Source organism: Malania oleifera, chromosome 13, assembly GCF_029873635.1.
Source record: "Malania oleifera isolate guangnan ecotype guangnan chromosome 13, ASM2987363v1, whole genome shotgun sequence".
In the NCBI taxonomy this organism is placed as follows: domain Eukaryota; kingdom Viridiplantae; phylum Streptophyta; class Magnoliopsida; order Santalales; family Ximeniaceae; genus Malania; species Malania oleifera.
This window is the reverse complement of record NC_080429.1, coordinates 79278380-79293554: the sequence shown is the minus strand read 5'-3', so window position 1 is coordinate 79293554 and position 15175 is coordinate 79278380. Positions and strand designations below refer to the sequence as shown.

The window sequence follows — 15175 nt, the reverse complement described above, 5'->3', positions numbered from 1 at the left end:
AGAGGGAGACGTAGAGAAAGAGAGGAGAGAGAGAGGGGCATTGAATTATGATAAATATCTGGTTTTTAGCTATTTATAGTGCCACATTCGTCGACAAGACACGTCACTTCGTCGATAAATCCTTTAGTAAATTCGTTGACGAAACCCTGTATTCATCGACAAAATTCAGAGCAGCCCAAACTGTCTCTCGGTATTTTCTCGTCGACGAAACCTTGTGTTTGTCGATGAAATCCTGAAGACCTTCGTCAACGAAATCTTGTGTTCGTCGACAAAGCTTGGCAACTTTCCTAAAATTATTATTATCCCCAAAATGCAATGTCGTTGACGAACGCGAGCGAAAGTTATTCACAACCTCCTTCTGTTCATGTTTCCATTTTTCTCCCTCTTTATTATTTAAATACCATTATTCTTCAGGTCGTTGCAAGTCAACTTAGGGTGTTTGGTTCCATAGCCTACGCCAAGATCCCAAAGGCAAGAAGGACAAAGTTGGAAGATAAATGAGAGAAATATATCCTTGTTAAATACAGCGATAGCACCATGGGATATCGACTATACAATCCTATCAACAAGAAAGTTATTCACAATAGGGATGTCATTTTTGAAGAAAATGAATCCTGGAAGTGGGGCCAAGTTGAATCTTCCAAAGATGCAGAATTGACGCTTGACAGTTGAATCTTCCAAGAGAAGTGGCTATCGAAACACAAGTTCCCGAGCTGCAGACACCTCCACACGGTTTACCATAGAGGAATTAAGCTTCATCACCAATTGAGTGTGAAATCTCATACATGAGGCCTAAAGGAGCTCATAATCTAGTTGACCTATATGAAACTACAGATACAATAGAAGAGTATGTTGCACTATATTGTCTATTGTTGGCTAGCGACCCGATCAACTTTGAAGAGGGTAATGAAAAAGACAAATGGAGAAAAGCGATGGATGAGGAGATTCAATCCATCGAGAAGAAAAAAACTTGGGAGTTGACAAATCTCCCGAAGGGCCGCAAAACTATTGGTGTGAAATGGGTCTACAAGACCAAGAAGAACGCTCAAGGAGAAATTCAGAGATACAAAGCAAGACTTGTAGCTAGGGGCTACAAGCATAAAGAAGGGATTGATTTTGGAAAAATCTTTGCCCCCGTTGCCAAGCTTGAAACCATCAGATTACTAATTTCACTATCAGCACAAAATGGATGGAAGATTTACCAATTAGACGTAAAATCATCATTTCTGAATGGTTTTCTGGAAGAAGAGATCTATATCGATCAACCACCTGGATATGTGAAGAAGTAAAAAGAAGATAGAGTGTACAAGATGAAGAAAGCACTCTATTATTGATGATTATTTCTAGAAGAAGGGAATTCAGAAGTGTCCCTACGAGCATACGCTATACATTAAGATGGAGACGGACGGGAGCATGCTGATTGTCTGCCTATATGTTGATGATCTAATCTTTACAAGCAATAATCCAGATATGTTTTCTGCTTTCAAGAGGAGCATGCTCAAAGAATTCGAAATGACGGATATTGTCCAGATGACTCATTTTCTTGGCATGGAAGTCGTGCAATGTAAGAACAGAATCTTCATCTCCAAAGCCACTATGCAAGAGAAGTACTGAAGAAACTTGGAATGGACAAATGCAATCCTGTGACAACTCCAATTGAAATAGGATTGGAGTTAAGCAAGAATGAGCAAGGAGATGTTGATCCCACATATTTGAAATTCTAGTTGGAAGCTTGAGGTATTTGACATACACCAAACCAAACATACTCTATGGAGTTGGACTTGTCAGCAGGTACGTGGAGACTCCTGACTAGTCCCATCTGAATGCAGTGAAGAGGATACTCCGCTTTGTCAAGGGTACCATCACTGATGGTATATTTTATTCATCAAGAGGTGATTGCAAACTTATTGGCTACTCAAATAGTGATTGGGGAAGAGATCTTGATGAAAGAAAAAGCATGAATGGATTTACATTCTTTATTCATCAAGAGGTGATTGCAAACTTATTGGCTATCCTAGTAATTGCTATAAATAGATGTGTGTGTGTGTGTGTGTGTGTGTGTGTGTGTGTAATGTAATGTGTGGTGTAAAGAGAGTGAATAACTAGTGAGAAGAGAGTTTGTGTATTTAGAATTCCTCTGTAATATTTTTTTTTTCAGATTGAAATCAATTGAGTGTATTTGTGTGCAACCCTCACTGAGTTTTAATTACAACCAATGATTGAGTGAGTCATCTCCACCCATCATATATAAGCCATCAAGTTTTGTAGCAATAGTCACTGAGAGATAGTTGGCCTTCCAAAATGTCAGCCACTTGTTGAATTTTTCGATTATGGGGTCCCCACTCTGCTTTGTTTTGAATTAAAATTTTAGAAATAAAATAAAATAAGAAACCACTCTTATGGTTGGAAACCACCGTAAGATATTCAAAGTAAAATCAATAATTTTAACTTTAAGATCAAATGATAATAACTTATAATATTATAATAGAACAACAATTTTGAAGTCTTAAATATCACTTATATATATTATGTATAAATTCTATTAAAATTTTATAAACAAGAAAAAATTATTTCTTTTTATTAAGCTTAAATTATTTTTTTTATTTTTTTGTAGTAAAAGATGATTTCATAAAATATATGTTATTTGAATAGGTAAAGAATGTAATACATAGTATATATATATTATACTAACTGTATAATGTAGATATAGTATATTTTTTATTTTATATAATTAATTATTCAATTCCTTATAATTTTATCTCAATTTTTTATTTTTACAATTCAATCATTTTTTAGATGTTTTGACATGTCATTTTTTTTTTTTTTTTTTGACATTTAAGCACAAAGCAATATTTTTTTCTTTGTTTATTTTTTTTCCTTATGGGTATCTTAGCCACACTTGTATGGTAGAATTTATTAACGATAATATTCCTTAAACCTATAAAGGTAATTTTGCCTAAAAAATATTACTAACCATTCATGGGGCATATAGATTATAATTATCCATTAGATTGTTTGTTAAGGAACAGATATTTTGCGGTCATGAAGATAATTTGGGAGATATAAGTATCATTTTTTAGAAGTTGAAGTCAGTATTTTTAGAAAGTTAATAATATAGTTTAGGAGATGTTATCGAGTGTATTTTCTCCAATGAATTATGCAATAGATTAAAACTTGTAATTTGTAATAGTAGAAATTACAGACTGAAGCACAGTAATTTATTTTCCTAAAATCGAATTTTCTGCCTTTAACCATGTAACAAGTACTCAACATCAAGTCTCCAAGATTTGATAACCTTTGCTAAGGTCAACTCTTCACAATATGGGGTCCTAAGCGAATGTTTTAATTAGAATCTCTTTATATTTAGTTTTATTTTTATTTTTATTTAAAATTAATTTTTCTAATTTTTTGAGATGCAAAATTATAGAAAATTAGAGAATCGAAACATTGAAGTGGGAAGAAAATATCAGAGAGAGTGAGAGAGAAAAAGAGAAAAAGATGAGTAATAGAGAGTTAGAGAGGAGAGAGAGAGAGAGAGAGAGAGAGAGAGAGAGAGAGAGAGCTTGAAACCATGTGAGAGAGGGGCAGTGTAATAGTCAATAGAATATTTAAAGATAGTCAATTTCAACTTTCAAGAGTTGTGTCAAATGGTCATGAGACATTGAGACTTGAAAAAGAAAGAATTAAATTACATTTATTTTACTTTCAAAATACAATTTCATTTACTTTTGAGATAATGGGAAAGTCAATCATCAGGGAGAGAAAAGAGTATGTGAAGAGATGACATCATAAATAATGTTAACATTAGAACAAATTTGGGGGTCCCAAGCAAAATGCTCAATGGCCTTATGATACCTTTGCTACTAGTAAGTTGCACACTTAAATAATTAGAAAATTATAAAATAAAAGAAAATAGAAGTAAAATTACTAAACAAGTGTTTTTTTTTTTAAAAAAAAATAGAGAATGAAAAAAAAAATTATTTGGGTATTTCATAATAAAGAGATCTTAGTAAGTTATTATAATGTATAAATAGATATGAACTTATGAATCAATAACTAATGAGTAATAATTAATATGGTAACTCAGACCAGCTGGAGAGGATATTGCGCCTATCTCTTTAATTATGAAATTACAACTAGAATTTATCTAATTTCCAGATCTATCATTCTTTAGTATGTAAAGGAATTTCTTATTCAAAGAAAATTATTCATGAATTTATTAAAATAAATTGCTGCTATATATATACGTATGTGTGTGTTCGTGCATGTGGAATCCAATTGTGAGTTCAATTGCTGTGTCTTTACGAGAGATTCTTAGGATAAAATTCTTAAAAGTTTATTACTTTTCTTAGTAATATTTAAAAACTTGTTTTTAAAGGCAATAATAATAATAAGGAGAAAAAGAAGAAAATGCCTTATTTACTTAATTACTAGCTTTAATTTTGTCACGGCGAGATGGCCTCCTCTCTCTCATTCTATATATATGCACATATTCATGCACGTCGTGGGCTCATATCATCATCTTCTTCTTCAACCCTCGCTCTGCTGGTTTCTATAGCTACCCAGCATGGAGTCCAAGGCAATCACAGCAGCTCTCTTCTTCCTAATGATCTCCGCCGCTTCTCTCACGGAAGCCGCCACGGCGACTGGTGGCTTCGCCGTCGACCTCATCCGGCGCGACTCGCCGCAATCTCCCTTCTACAAACCCTCCGAAACTCCCTATGCCCGCGTCCGCGCTGCCCTGCGCCGCTCCATCGAGCGCGCCAACCGCTTCGCCGCAGCGGTCTCGAAGCCGCTGGCCACCTCCAACGGCGGCAGACTCTCCCAGGTCACCCCCAACAACGGTGAGTACCTCCTCAACATATCCATCGGCACGCCGCCGACCCAAATCCTGGCAATCGCCGACACAGGTAGCGACCTCATCTGGACGCAGTGCTCCCCATGCACAAACTGCTACAAGCAAAAAGCGCCGCTCTTCTCCCCCAAAAACTCCTCCACGTACAAAACCATCTCATGCACCGCCACCGCCTGCACGAACTACAACTCCCACCTGTGCGGCACCAGCAACGGCTGCGAGTACTCCGCCCAGTACGGCGACCAGTCCTACACCATCGGCGTCCTCTCCACCGACACCGTCAACGTGGGCACCGCCGGCGGGAAACCGGTTTCGCTGCCCAACACCATATTCGGGTGCGGGTACAACAACAACGGTACTTTCGACGAGAACGGGTCGGGCATAGTCGGCCTCGGCGGAGGCTCTTACTCTGCCATCGCCCAGATGAACTCCATTATCGGCGGCAAGTTCTCGTACTGCCTCCTGCCCATCGGCTCCAAAGGGTCCAGCAAAATGAACTTCGGCTCCGACGCGGCGGTCTCCGGCAGCGGGACGGTGTCCACCGCCATTGTTTCGAAAACGCCGGACACATACTACTACCTGACTTTGGAATCCATCAGCGTGGGAAGCGAAAAGGTGGACTTCGTTTCGAATGCAGCGGCGGTGGCGGCGGAGGAGGAGGGGAACATAATCATAGACTCCGGTACGACTTTGACGTTTTTGCCGGAGGAGATGTACGAGAATTTTGAGAAGGCGGTGAAGGCGTCGATTGATTTGGATCCGCTGGAGGGTACGGAAGGGCTGCTGTGCTACAAGAGCGAGAAGGACATTGATGTGCCTGTGATAACGGCGCACTTTGCTGGCGCAGACGTGGAGTTGAATAGCGTGAACACGTTTGTGAGGACGGCGGAGGACACGGTGTGCTTGAGTTTTGTTTCGAGTTCGTCGCTGGCGATATTCGGGAACTTGGCGCAGATGAATTTTCTGGTGGGGTATGATTTGGATGCCAGGACGGTGTCGTTTAAGCCCACCGACTGCTCCAAGTTGTGATTCCCCTTGAATTAAGTTGTTCTACGTACGTACCTCAACTTTAGTAGTTAATTTATTGGGTACTTTAATTTAGAATAATGCAATGTTACTCATGTGTAAGTTTGGAATTGATGAATTGTAACTTGTTTGGCAAGCTGCATGATTGTGAAGGTAGTCTTTCCCGGACACAATAGTTTAACTAGAGAAATCAACTTAAAGTAGATTTTAATTTTTCAGCATAGTGTGTTTGTTCCTTTAAATATTTGAAAATTTATATATATATATATATATATATATATATATATAGTTTTTCGATCCTAAACCAACATTTATGAATTGCTTACTGTAGTTTATGGGAATTTTAAAATCAAAACCAGTGCCACAAGTTGTCCCTTTACTAAAACCGTGTCACATTTATTTGTGTAAAGTCAAATTGTTCACACACCATAATTTTAGTGAAAAAAGTGTTAAAAACTATTACAATATTGAGCACAATGGGTATACTAATATTCATAAATAAAAATAAATTAGGAAAAAATACACTTGCACTCTCTAAACTATACCTTTAATTACAAATATTTTCTTAAAATTTTTAAAAATGTCATTAATATCTCCTAAATTATTAAGGGGATAATGGAGTTAACATCTGATAATTAAAATATTAAAAATATATTAACCCTTTTTTTTTAATTAACATTCTTTTACATTCACATGTTTATCAATATGATATTTCTTCTCTTGAATGTCACTTCACTTAGTTCACTACATTCTCTAGAGAAAAGTCTCAAATTTTTATTTTTTATTTCTTAATCTTTATAACTTTTGGAACCTTAATACGAAGGATGTTCTTCTTTATTTTTATTTTCATTTTTTTTGAGTAAAAGTTCTAGAAAAAGCACTCTTGTGTTTGGAAATCAATAAATCAAAAATAAAAATGTAAGTATAATTCCCAAAATAAGGTATTGAAAGTCAAATCAATGATTTTAAAATGCGTGCACAAATGTTGTTGATTTATAATATTATAATAGAACATTTATTGTGAAGTTTCAAATATCATTTATATGTACTTCAACTACTCAATATTCTATTCCTTAAAATTCAACCAATGGTTTTATTAATTTTTGGGTAGTAATTAAAAATGTAATTTCATAAGTGATGGAAAACAACATGTTTTGACTATCTCCTTTGCTGATATGGTGACACATGGATGATCTCTCGATATCCACTATTACTCATAATTGTTTTGTAAGTACACATGAAATTACTTAAAGATCACCTACATTTTGATGAAAGACTTTTGAAGACTTTATTATTTGTAGATGCATTCTTGAAGATAATATTTTATATTGGACTTTATATTTTGCATGGGCATTTAATTTGGCACTTGACATTTTGTGGACTCATGGATTGAAGATTTGAAGACTTAAATAATTAATCTTGAAGTCTATTAAGTGCATGAAGACCCAAGTGAAAATGTTAAAGTAAGATGAAGCCCAAGACCCACGGCCATGTGGGCCCCTCACGATTTTATGCTTTATAGGCCACACAGTTTTGGCCTCCCTTTTGGCACATGTTTGGGTCTCCAATTTGAATTGTAATAGTTTGAGGCAACTAAGCATGAGTGTATGTATAGTAAGTTGGAAAGTATTAATTGTGCTAGAATTAGTAAGAGTGTTTAATGTTTTGTCTCCCATGCTTGTGTGTGAGTTGTGAGAATGTTCAATGTGTTGTCTCTCATGCTGGTCTTTAAATTCTTCTTATTGTAAGAACTCTAGGGCAGCTTATATTTTTTAATATTAAAAAGAAAACTTCATTGTTAAAACTCGAAGTTTTTTTCCAATCTTGTGATTGAGTAGCATGAGACTACATCGTTCTCATCTGAGATCAAGTGGTGAGAGACCACTCTATCCAACACCACCATCACCCCCTCCTCACTCTCTCTCCCACACAGCCTCCCCTCTAAACACCCATATGGCCTCCCCCTTATATACCCACACAACCTCCTCGCCCTACAACCCATAGCTACTTTCATTTTGGTGTTTCAAAGCTTGTTCGAAAGACTTCTGACATGGTCTAAACTCGTGTTGAATAACGTCAAATCATCCAAAGATTCTCTTGGGTAAATTCGTTACTTATTTTGAATCCTTGTTTTATAATGAGAATCATTACTTAAAGCCTAGAATCCCATATTAGAGGAGCCCACTTGATTCCTTAGATTTCAATATTTTTACTTACTAATATCAATCGTAGGAATATTGCATTGCTAACATAGAACTTGCATTCTTGGATTTTGAAATAACATCTTTCAGCATAAAACTTGATTTTTTGATAAACGAACACTTGAGACTTAATTTCTAGATAAAATCATGCACATTTTCAAAAGTCTTGCAACATGTGAATCGTAGTATAATTTAAGATGTTTATGTTTGGTGGATTGAATTCTTAAATTAAAGTACTTACGTGTATGTGCTTACTTGAGGGTTGACCGTAGGACTAGGCCAACCATACCCGTCCTACATCGATCAATAAGATATATGTTATTTGAATAGGTAAAGATTGCAATATATAGTATATGCTTATTTATTAATGTATATTATGTTGCCCGATATAGTATATTTTTATTTTACAAAATTAATTATTCAGTTTCTCAAAATTATATCTCATTTTTTTATTCCTACAATTCAATTAATCTTTTCTATGTTTTAACAAGTTATTTCTTTTGTTTTTTTTTTCTTTTTATTTTTTGGTCATTAGAGCACAAAATAATTTTTTTGTCTTTTTCTTTAGGGGCATCTTTGCAACATTCATGTATAAGGTAGAATTTATTAATAATAATATTCCTTAGACCTATAAAGGTAATATTTGTCTAAAAATATTACCAATCATTCATGTGGCATATAGATTTTACTAATTCGCTAGACTCAACAGTGTTTTACTAACAGAAGGGGTATTTTGCAACTTATTGTTTGGGGATGTAAGTGTCACTTTTTTAAAATTTAAGGGGACATTTCTTATAGATGATATAGTTTAGCGAGCGTAAGTATATTTTTTCCAATTAATTACGTAATAAATTAAAACTCATAATTTGTAGTAGTGGAAATTGTAGGCTGAAGTACAATAATTTGTTGTCCAAAATGTCACCCCAATTTTAACCAGACCCTCCCAAGAAGACCCGATATTAACAAAGTTTAAAATTAAGACCCGAAACCCCCGTAGTGTCCAAATTTGAGTCCCTTTGATGACAACCGAAGTTTACAATTTTTATGAGTCCGCCATGAGTTGTCAGATTTTTTTTAATCCTAGTAAGAGTCTTTCTAGCAGTAAAATTAATCGTCAAGACCCACTAATTTTTTAACACATTTTCCTTTGGCTGGGTGTTATGATCCAAATCTGAGTCAATAATTGGTCCCTGTTAGAGTAGGGTTCCTTAACTATTACTTAATTTCAAAATTAGTTTTTCTTTCATTTTTCTATTAAGTCCTGTTAGTCTTGGTTTACTCCAGAATCGTATTTCTATTTTAAATCCATTTTAACTTTCATTTTAAAATCAGGTTGTTCTATTGGTCCCCCCCCCCCGGGTAATTGCTTTCATATTAAGTCTTGAAATCCAAAAAATTTGAGTCCTTAATATTAGTCTTGAAAAGTATTTTCTTCAATTCTATAGTTTTCAAAATTTAGTCCATTATTTACTAAAACTAGGTTTTCCAAATTTTAAGTCCAGAAATTATTAAGTTGAATCTTAAGTTAAAATTGTAGTTTGTCAAGAGTTTTGAGCTTAGCCTTTTCATTGCTAGAGTGAGTGTTAATTTTAAAACTAGGGAGGTCTTAAGGTCACATTTTGTTAACGAGTCGCTTCGTAAGGTCAAGATGGTCAAGTATGGAGTTGAGTTGCCAGTCAAAATTCAGAAAGGGAAAAGGCAGACATGATGTCACATTTGATTGCAAAAGGAGGAGAGGGACACATGCACATGAGGGGATGCAAAAATATAAGAAACAAAAAATAACAGTGCAAAGTAAATGAAAGTAACAGGGAAATTAAAGATGGTAAAAAAAATATGTTGCAGGACAAAAGGGACGGGAGTACATCAAAATACAGCAAAAGAGGGAAATTACAAAAAACAAAGAAATTAAAAGGAAATGGAAAAAGAGGAAGATGTCTTGCCTTCCACTCCCTAGCTGCCACCTGGATCACTAGGTTTACCTGCGCACAAAAAATCACACAATTGGTTAACAATAGAAAATCCAAAAAAAAAAATCTTAGAAAGTAAAATCACATGTGCAAGAATAAAACTATTAAGGAAATATTCCCTTAACAATTTACATGGTTGCATTTAGCATACACAAGTAACATAGTTCATAACATATTTTATTCTCAATACTTTCCTTATTTAGTTTGCATCTCATACATTTAACATATAATTGTAAAGAATCTCATGTCACACAATTTAACAGTAAAATTCATACATATTCCTGTAAAATAGGTCAACCCACATTTAACATTTATATGCTGAAAATACAATTTTCATTCCTTACATAATTATCCAGAAAATTCCTTTCACTTTTTTCAATTCATTTCCACAAATACATAACTAAATAAGGGGTCCTAGGCTCAGAAATAATAGTTTTACATGGTTGGCATTTTAATAATTCACACCAAAACATACATATAATATAACATAAATTATTACCTTTAATTTCATAAAATCTGATTTAATATATAATTTTCTCTTACCTCATTTCTTGAATTACGCCAACAGGGACCCTGAAAAATACCTGCGGCGCTCACCCAGACCCTGAACCAAAAATCCTAATTTCATTAAATCAATCCTAAATAAAATATTATTGTAATATTTCTTAGGCCCTTAAATATCAAATAAATGATTATACCCTCAAATATAATCAATTTACCAAATTTCTCACAAAAAATAATAGTGCAAAGTAAATGAAAGTAACAGAGAAATTAAAGATGATACAAAAATATGTTGCAGGACAAAAGGGACGGGGGTACATCAAAATACAGCAAAACACGGAAATTACAAAAAACAAAGAAATTAAAAGGAAATGGAAAAAGAGGAAGATGCCTTGCCCTCCACTCCCTAGCTGCCACCTGGATCACCAAGTTTACCTGCGCACAAAAAATCACATAGTTGGTTAGCAATAGTAAGTTAATTATATAGTTTAGGAGATGTTATCGAGTGTATTTTCTCCAATGAATTATACAATAAACTAAAACCTATAATTTGTAATAGTAGAAATTATAGACTAAAGCACAATAATTTATTTTCCTAAAACCGAATTTCCTGCCTTTAACCATGTAGCAAGTACTTAACATCCGGTCTCCAAGATTTGATAACCTTTGCCAGGGTCAGCTCTTCACAATATGGGACCCTAAGCGAATGTTTTAATTATAATTTCTTTATATTTAGTTTTATTTTTATTTTTATTTAAAATTAATTTTTCTAATTTTTTGAGATGCAAAATCACAAAAAATTAGAGAATCGAAAACGTTGAAGTGGAAAGAAAATAGCAGAGAGAGTGAGAGAGAAAGAGATAAAAAGATGAGAGTAATAGAAAGTTAGAGACAAGAATGACTGAGAGAGAGCGCTTGAAACCATATGGGGGAGGGGCACTGTAATAGTCAATAGAATATTTAAAGATAGTCAATTTCAACTTTCAAGAATTATGTCAAATGGTCATGAGACATTGAAACTTGAAAAAGAAAGAATTAAATTACATTTATTTTACTTTTTAAAATACAATTTCATTTACTTTTGAGATAATGGGAAAGTCAATCGTCATTGAGAGAAAAGAGTATGGGAAGAGATGACATCATAAATAATGTTAACATTAGAACAAATTTGGGGGTCCCAAACAAAATGCTCAATGACCTTATGATACCTTTGCTACTAGTAAGTTGCACACTTAAATAATTAGAAAATTATAAAATAAAATAAAATAGAAGTAAAATTACTAAACACGTGTTTTTTTTTTTAAAAAAAAAAATAGAGAATGAAAAAAAAATTATTTGGGTATTTCATAATAAAGACATCTTAATAATTTATTATAATGTATAAATAGATATGAACTTATGAATCAATAACTAATTACAAAGAGTAATAATTAATATGGTAACTCAGAAGAGGTGGAGAGGATATTGTGCCTCTCTCTTTAATTATGAAATTACAACTATAATTTATCTAATTTCCAGATTATCATTCTTTAGTATGTAAAGGAATTTCTTATTCAAAGAAAATTATTCATGAATTTATTAAAATAAATTGCTGCTATATATATATGCGCATGTGTGTGTGCGTGCATAATCCAATTGTGAGTTCTATTGGATTAAATTCATAAAAGTTCATTATTTTTCTTAGTAATATTTATAAACTTGCTTTTAAAGGCAATAATAATAATAATAATAATAAGGAGAAAAAGAAGAAAATACCTCATTTACTTAATTACTAGCTTTAATTTTATCACGGCCAGATGGCCTCCTCTCTCTCTCTCTCTCTCTCTCTCTCTCTCTCTCTCTCTCTCTCTCTCTCTATATATATATATATATATATATATGCACATATTCATGCACTGAAGATTGTGAATACATAAACAAAGAAAATTAAATAATTTTTTTAAATGTTACATAAACAGTGAGCTTGAGACTCTGGATAAAAACCAATGCATGGTTGAATATTCCTAATACATGAATCACTTACTACTCATTTGGTTGATAGAAAAGTAACAAAATCAAGTGAAAACGAAATTAGATTTTGTTCTCCTTTATTGTATCTAATTCTACTTTCTAATTTTTTTCATATCACTAATAGAAAAGAATTTACAAGAGGGAGGTTGATTCTTTTCGGGGAATGCTCCCTTTACTTGGTTTATTGTTGGGGGCCAGAGCAGTGGCTAGTAGACTAGATAGGCTTCTGTTTTGCAGCAAGTGGAAGACTGAATTTTCAAACTTTTCTCATTGTGTTCTTCGTTGGACCACGTCTAACCATTTTCCAATCCTCAATCTAGAAAGGTGTCTTGGGGTCTTGCACCTTTTAGATTTGAGAATATGTGGCTGGACTCATATCATCATCTTCTTCTTCAACCCTCGCTTGCTGGCTTCTATAGCTACCCAGCATGGAGTCCAAAGCAATCATAGCAGCTCTCTTCATCCTAATGATCTCCGCCGCCTCTCTCACGGAAGCCGCCACGGCGACTGGTGGCTTTGTAGTCGACCTCATCCGGCGCGACTCGCCGCAATCTCCCTTCTACAAACCCTCCGAAACTCCCTATGCCCGCGTCCACGCTGCCCTGCGCCGCTCCATCGAGCGCGCCAACCGCTTCGCCGCAGCGGTCTCGAAGCCGCTGGCCACCTCCAACGGCGGCAGACTCTCCCAGGTCACCCCCAACAACGGTGATTACCTCCTCAACATATCCATCGGCACGCCGCCAACCCAAATCCTCGCAATCGCGGACACCGGTAGCGACCTCATCCGGACGCAGTGCGCCCCATGCACAAACTGCTACAAGCAAAACGCGCCGCTCTTCTCCCCCAAAAACTCCTCCACGTACAAAACCATCTCATGCATCACCACCGCCTGCACGAACTACAACTCCCACCGGTGCGGCACCAGCAACGGCTGCGAGTACTCCACCCAGTACGGCGACCAGTCCTACAACATCGGCGTCCTCTCCACCGACACCGTCAACGTGGGCACCGCCGGCGGGAAACCGGTTTCGCTGCCCAACACCATATTCGGGTGCGGGTACAACAACAACGGTACTTTCGACGAGAACGGGTCGGGCATCGTCGGCCTCGGCGGAGGCTCTTACTCTGCCATCGCCCAGATGAGCTCCATTATCGGCGGCAAGTTCTCGTACTGCCTCATGCCCATCTGCTCGAAAGGGTCCAGCAAAATGAACTTCGGTGCCGACGCGGCCGTCTCCGGCGTCGGGACTGTTTCCACCGACTTGGTTTCGAAGTCACCGGACACTTACTACTACCTGACTTTGGAATCCATCAGCGTGGGAAGCGAAAAGGTGTACTTCGTTTCGAATTCGATCTTGACGGCGGGGGAGGAGGGGAACATAATCATAGACTCCGGTACGACTTTCACGTTTTTGCCTGAGGAGATGTACGAGAATTTTGAGAACGCGGTGAAGGCGTCGATTGATTTGGAACCGCTGGAGAATACGGAAGGGCTGCTGTGCTACAAGAGTGAGAAGGACATTGATGTGCCGGTGATAACAGTACACTTCGCCGGCGCCGACGTGAAGTTGAATGCCTTGAACACGTTTATGAGGCTGGCAAAGGACACGGTGTGCTTGAGTTTTGTTTCGACTTCGTCGCTGGCGATATTCGGGAACTTGGCGCAGATGAATTTTCTGGTGGGGTATGATTTGGATGCCAGGACGGTGTTGTTTAAGCCCACCGGCTAGGGGAGAGCAAACGGTCGGTTCGGTCAAATTCGGGTAATTAACCGAATTAACTGAAAAATTTGGTTAAATAAAAGCATTAACCGAACCGACCGAATTGGTCACAGAAACCGAACCGGACCCGACTGAATTACCCGAACGGGTAATTCGATTAACCATTTAAACTGATTTTAACCGATTTTATTTAAAATTGATTATTATACAAAATTGGAAGAAGAAGAAGAAGAAGAAGAGGAGGAGGAGGAGGAACCGAGGACTCGAGGAGGAGGAGAAGAGGAAGACTTACTAAGTTACTAGGGTCCGGCCGTCCGGGTTTGCACGGCGAGCTGGTGGGCCGGTGGCTAAGAGTCTGAGACGCTGAGGACTCTGGAGAGCCGAGGCACCGAGCTGCCGAAGACGACAAAGAGGCCAGAGGGGATTTGTTGACTCCGACTCTCCGAGAGGTGATCCGATGAGTCGATGACTCCGATGGAGAGGCCTGAGAGTTCCGGCCTGTGGCTGTGCGCCGTGCGGGGCAGATCGGTACTCGGCAGAGTGCAGAGAAATTGAGAAACCGAGTCGCCCAAGTCGCCCGAGCCCGACGCCGACGGCCCCAACTGCCCTATTATAAATTATATTAAAAATATAAAGTATTAGTAATTCGGTTAATTGGTTAACCGATATTTTTTTAACCGTTAACCGAAACCGATTAACCGAAAATTTATAGATTTTTAACCGAACCAACTGAACCGGATTTTTTACCCGACCTGAACCGGTCAATTTCGGCCGGTTAATCCGGTTAATTCGGTTTTCACCGAATTATGCTCACCTCTACCACCGACTGCTCCAAGTTGTGATTCCCCTTGAATTAAGTTGTTCTACGTACGTATCTCAATTTTAGTAGTT

General features: G+C 36.7%; 2 protein-coding genes across 2 annotated transcripts; both read left to right on the top strand.

Moving 5' to 3' along the window:
* The first annotated feature begins 4567 nt into the window (after window positions 1-4567).
* LOC131145925 (aspartic proteinase CDR1-like) lies at window positions 4568-5884 on the top strand. Its single transcript, XM_058095100.1, has one exon. It carries the CDS (start codon window positions 4568-4570, stop codon window positions 5882-5884), a length of 1317 nt encoding a protein of 438 aa, XP_057951083.1.
* A 7107-nt stretch (window positions 5885-12991) lies between these two features.
* On the top strand, window positions 12992-14293 carry LOC131145924 (aspartic proteinase CDR1-like). The gene has a single exon (XM_058095099.1). It carries the CDS (start codon window positions 12992-12994, stop codon window positions 14291-14293), a length of 1302 nt encoding a protein of 433 aa, XP_057951082.1.
* The last annotated feature ends 882 nt before the right edge of the window (window positions 14294-15175 follow it).

Excerpts from the sequence above, each read along its gene's own strand:
- LOC131145925 (XM_058095100.1), top strand. The coding sequence starts at position 4,568 with ATGGAGTCCAAGGCAATCACAGCAGCTCTCTTCTTCCTAATGATCTCC.
- LOC131145924 (XM_058095099.1), top strand. The coding sequence starts at position 12,992 with ATGGAGTCCAAAGCAATCATAGCAGCTCTCTTCATCCTAATGATCTCC.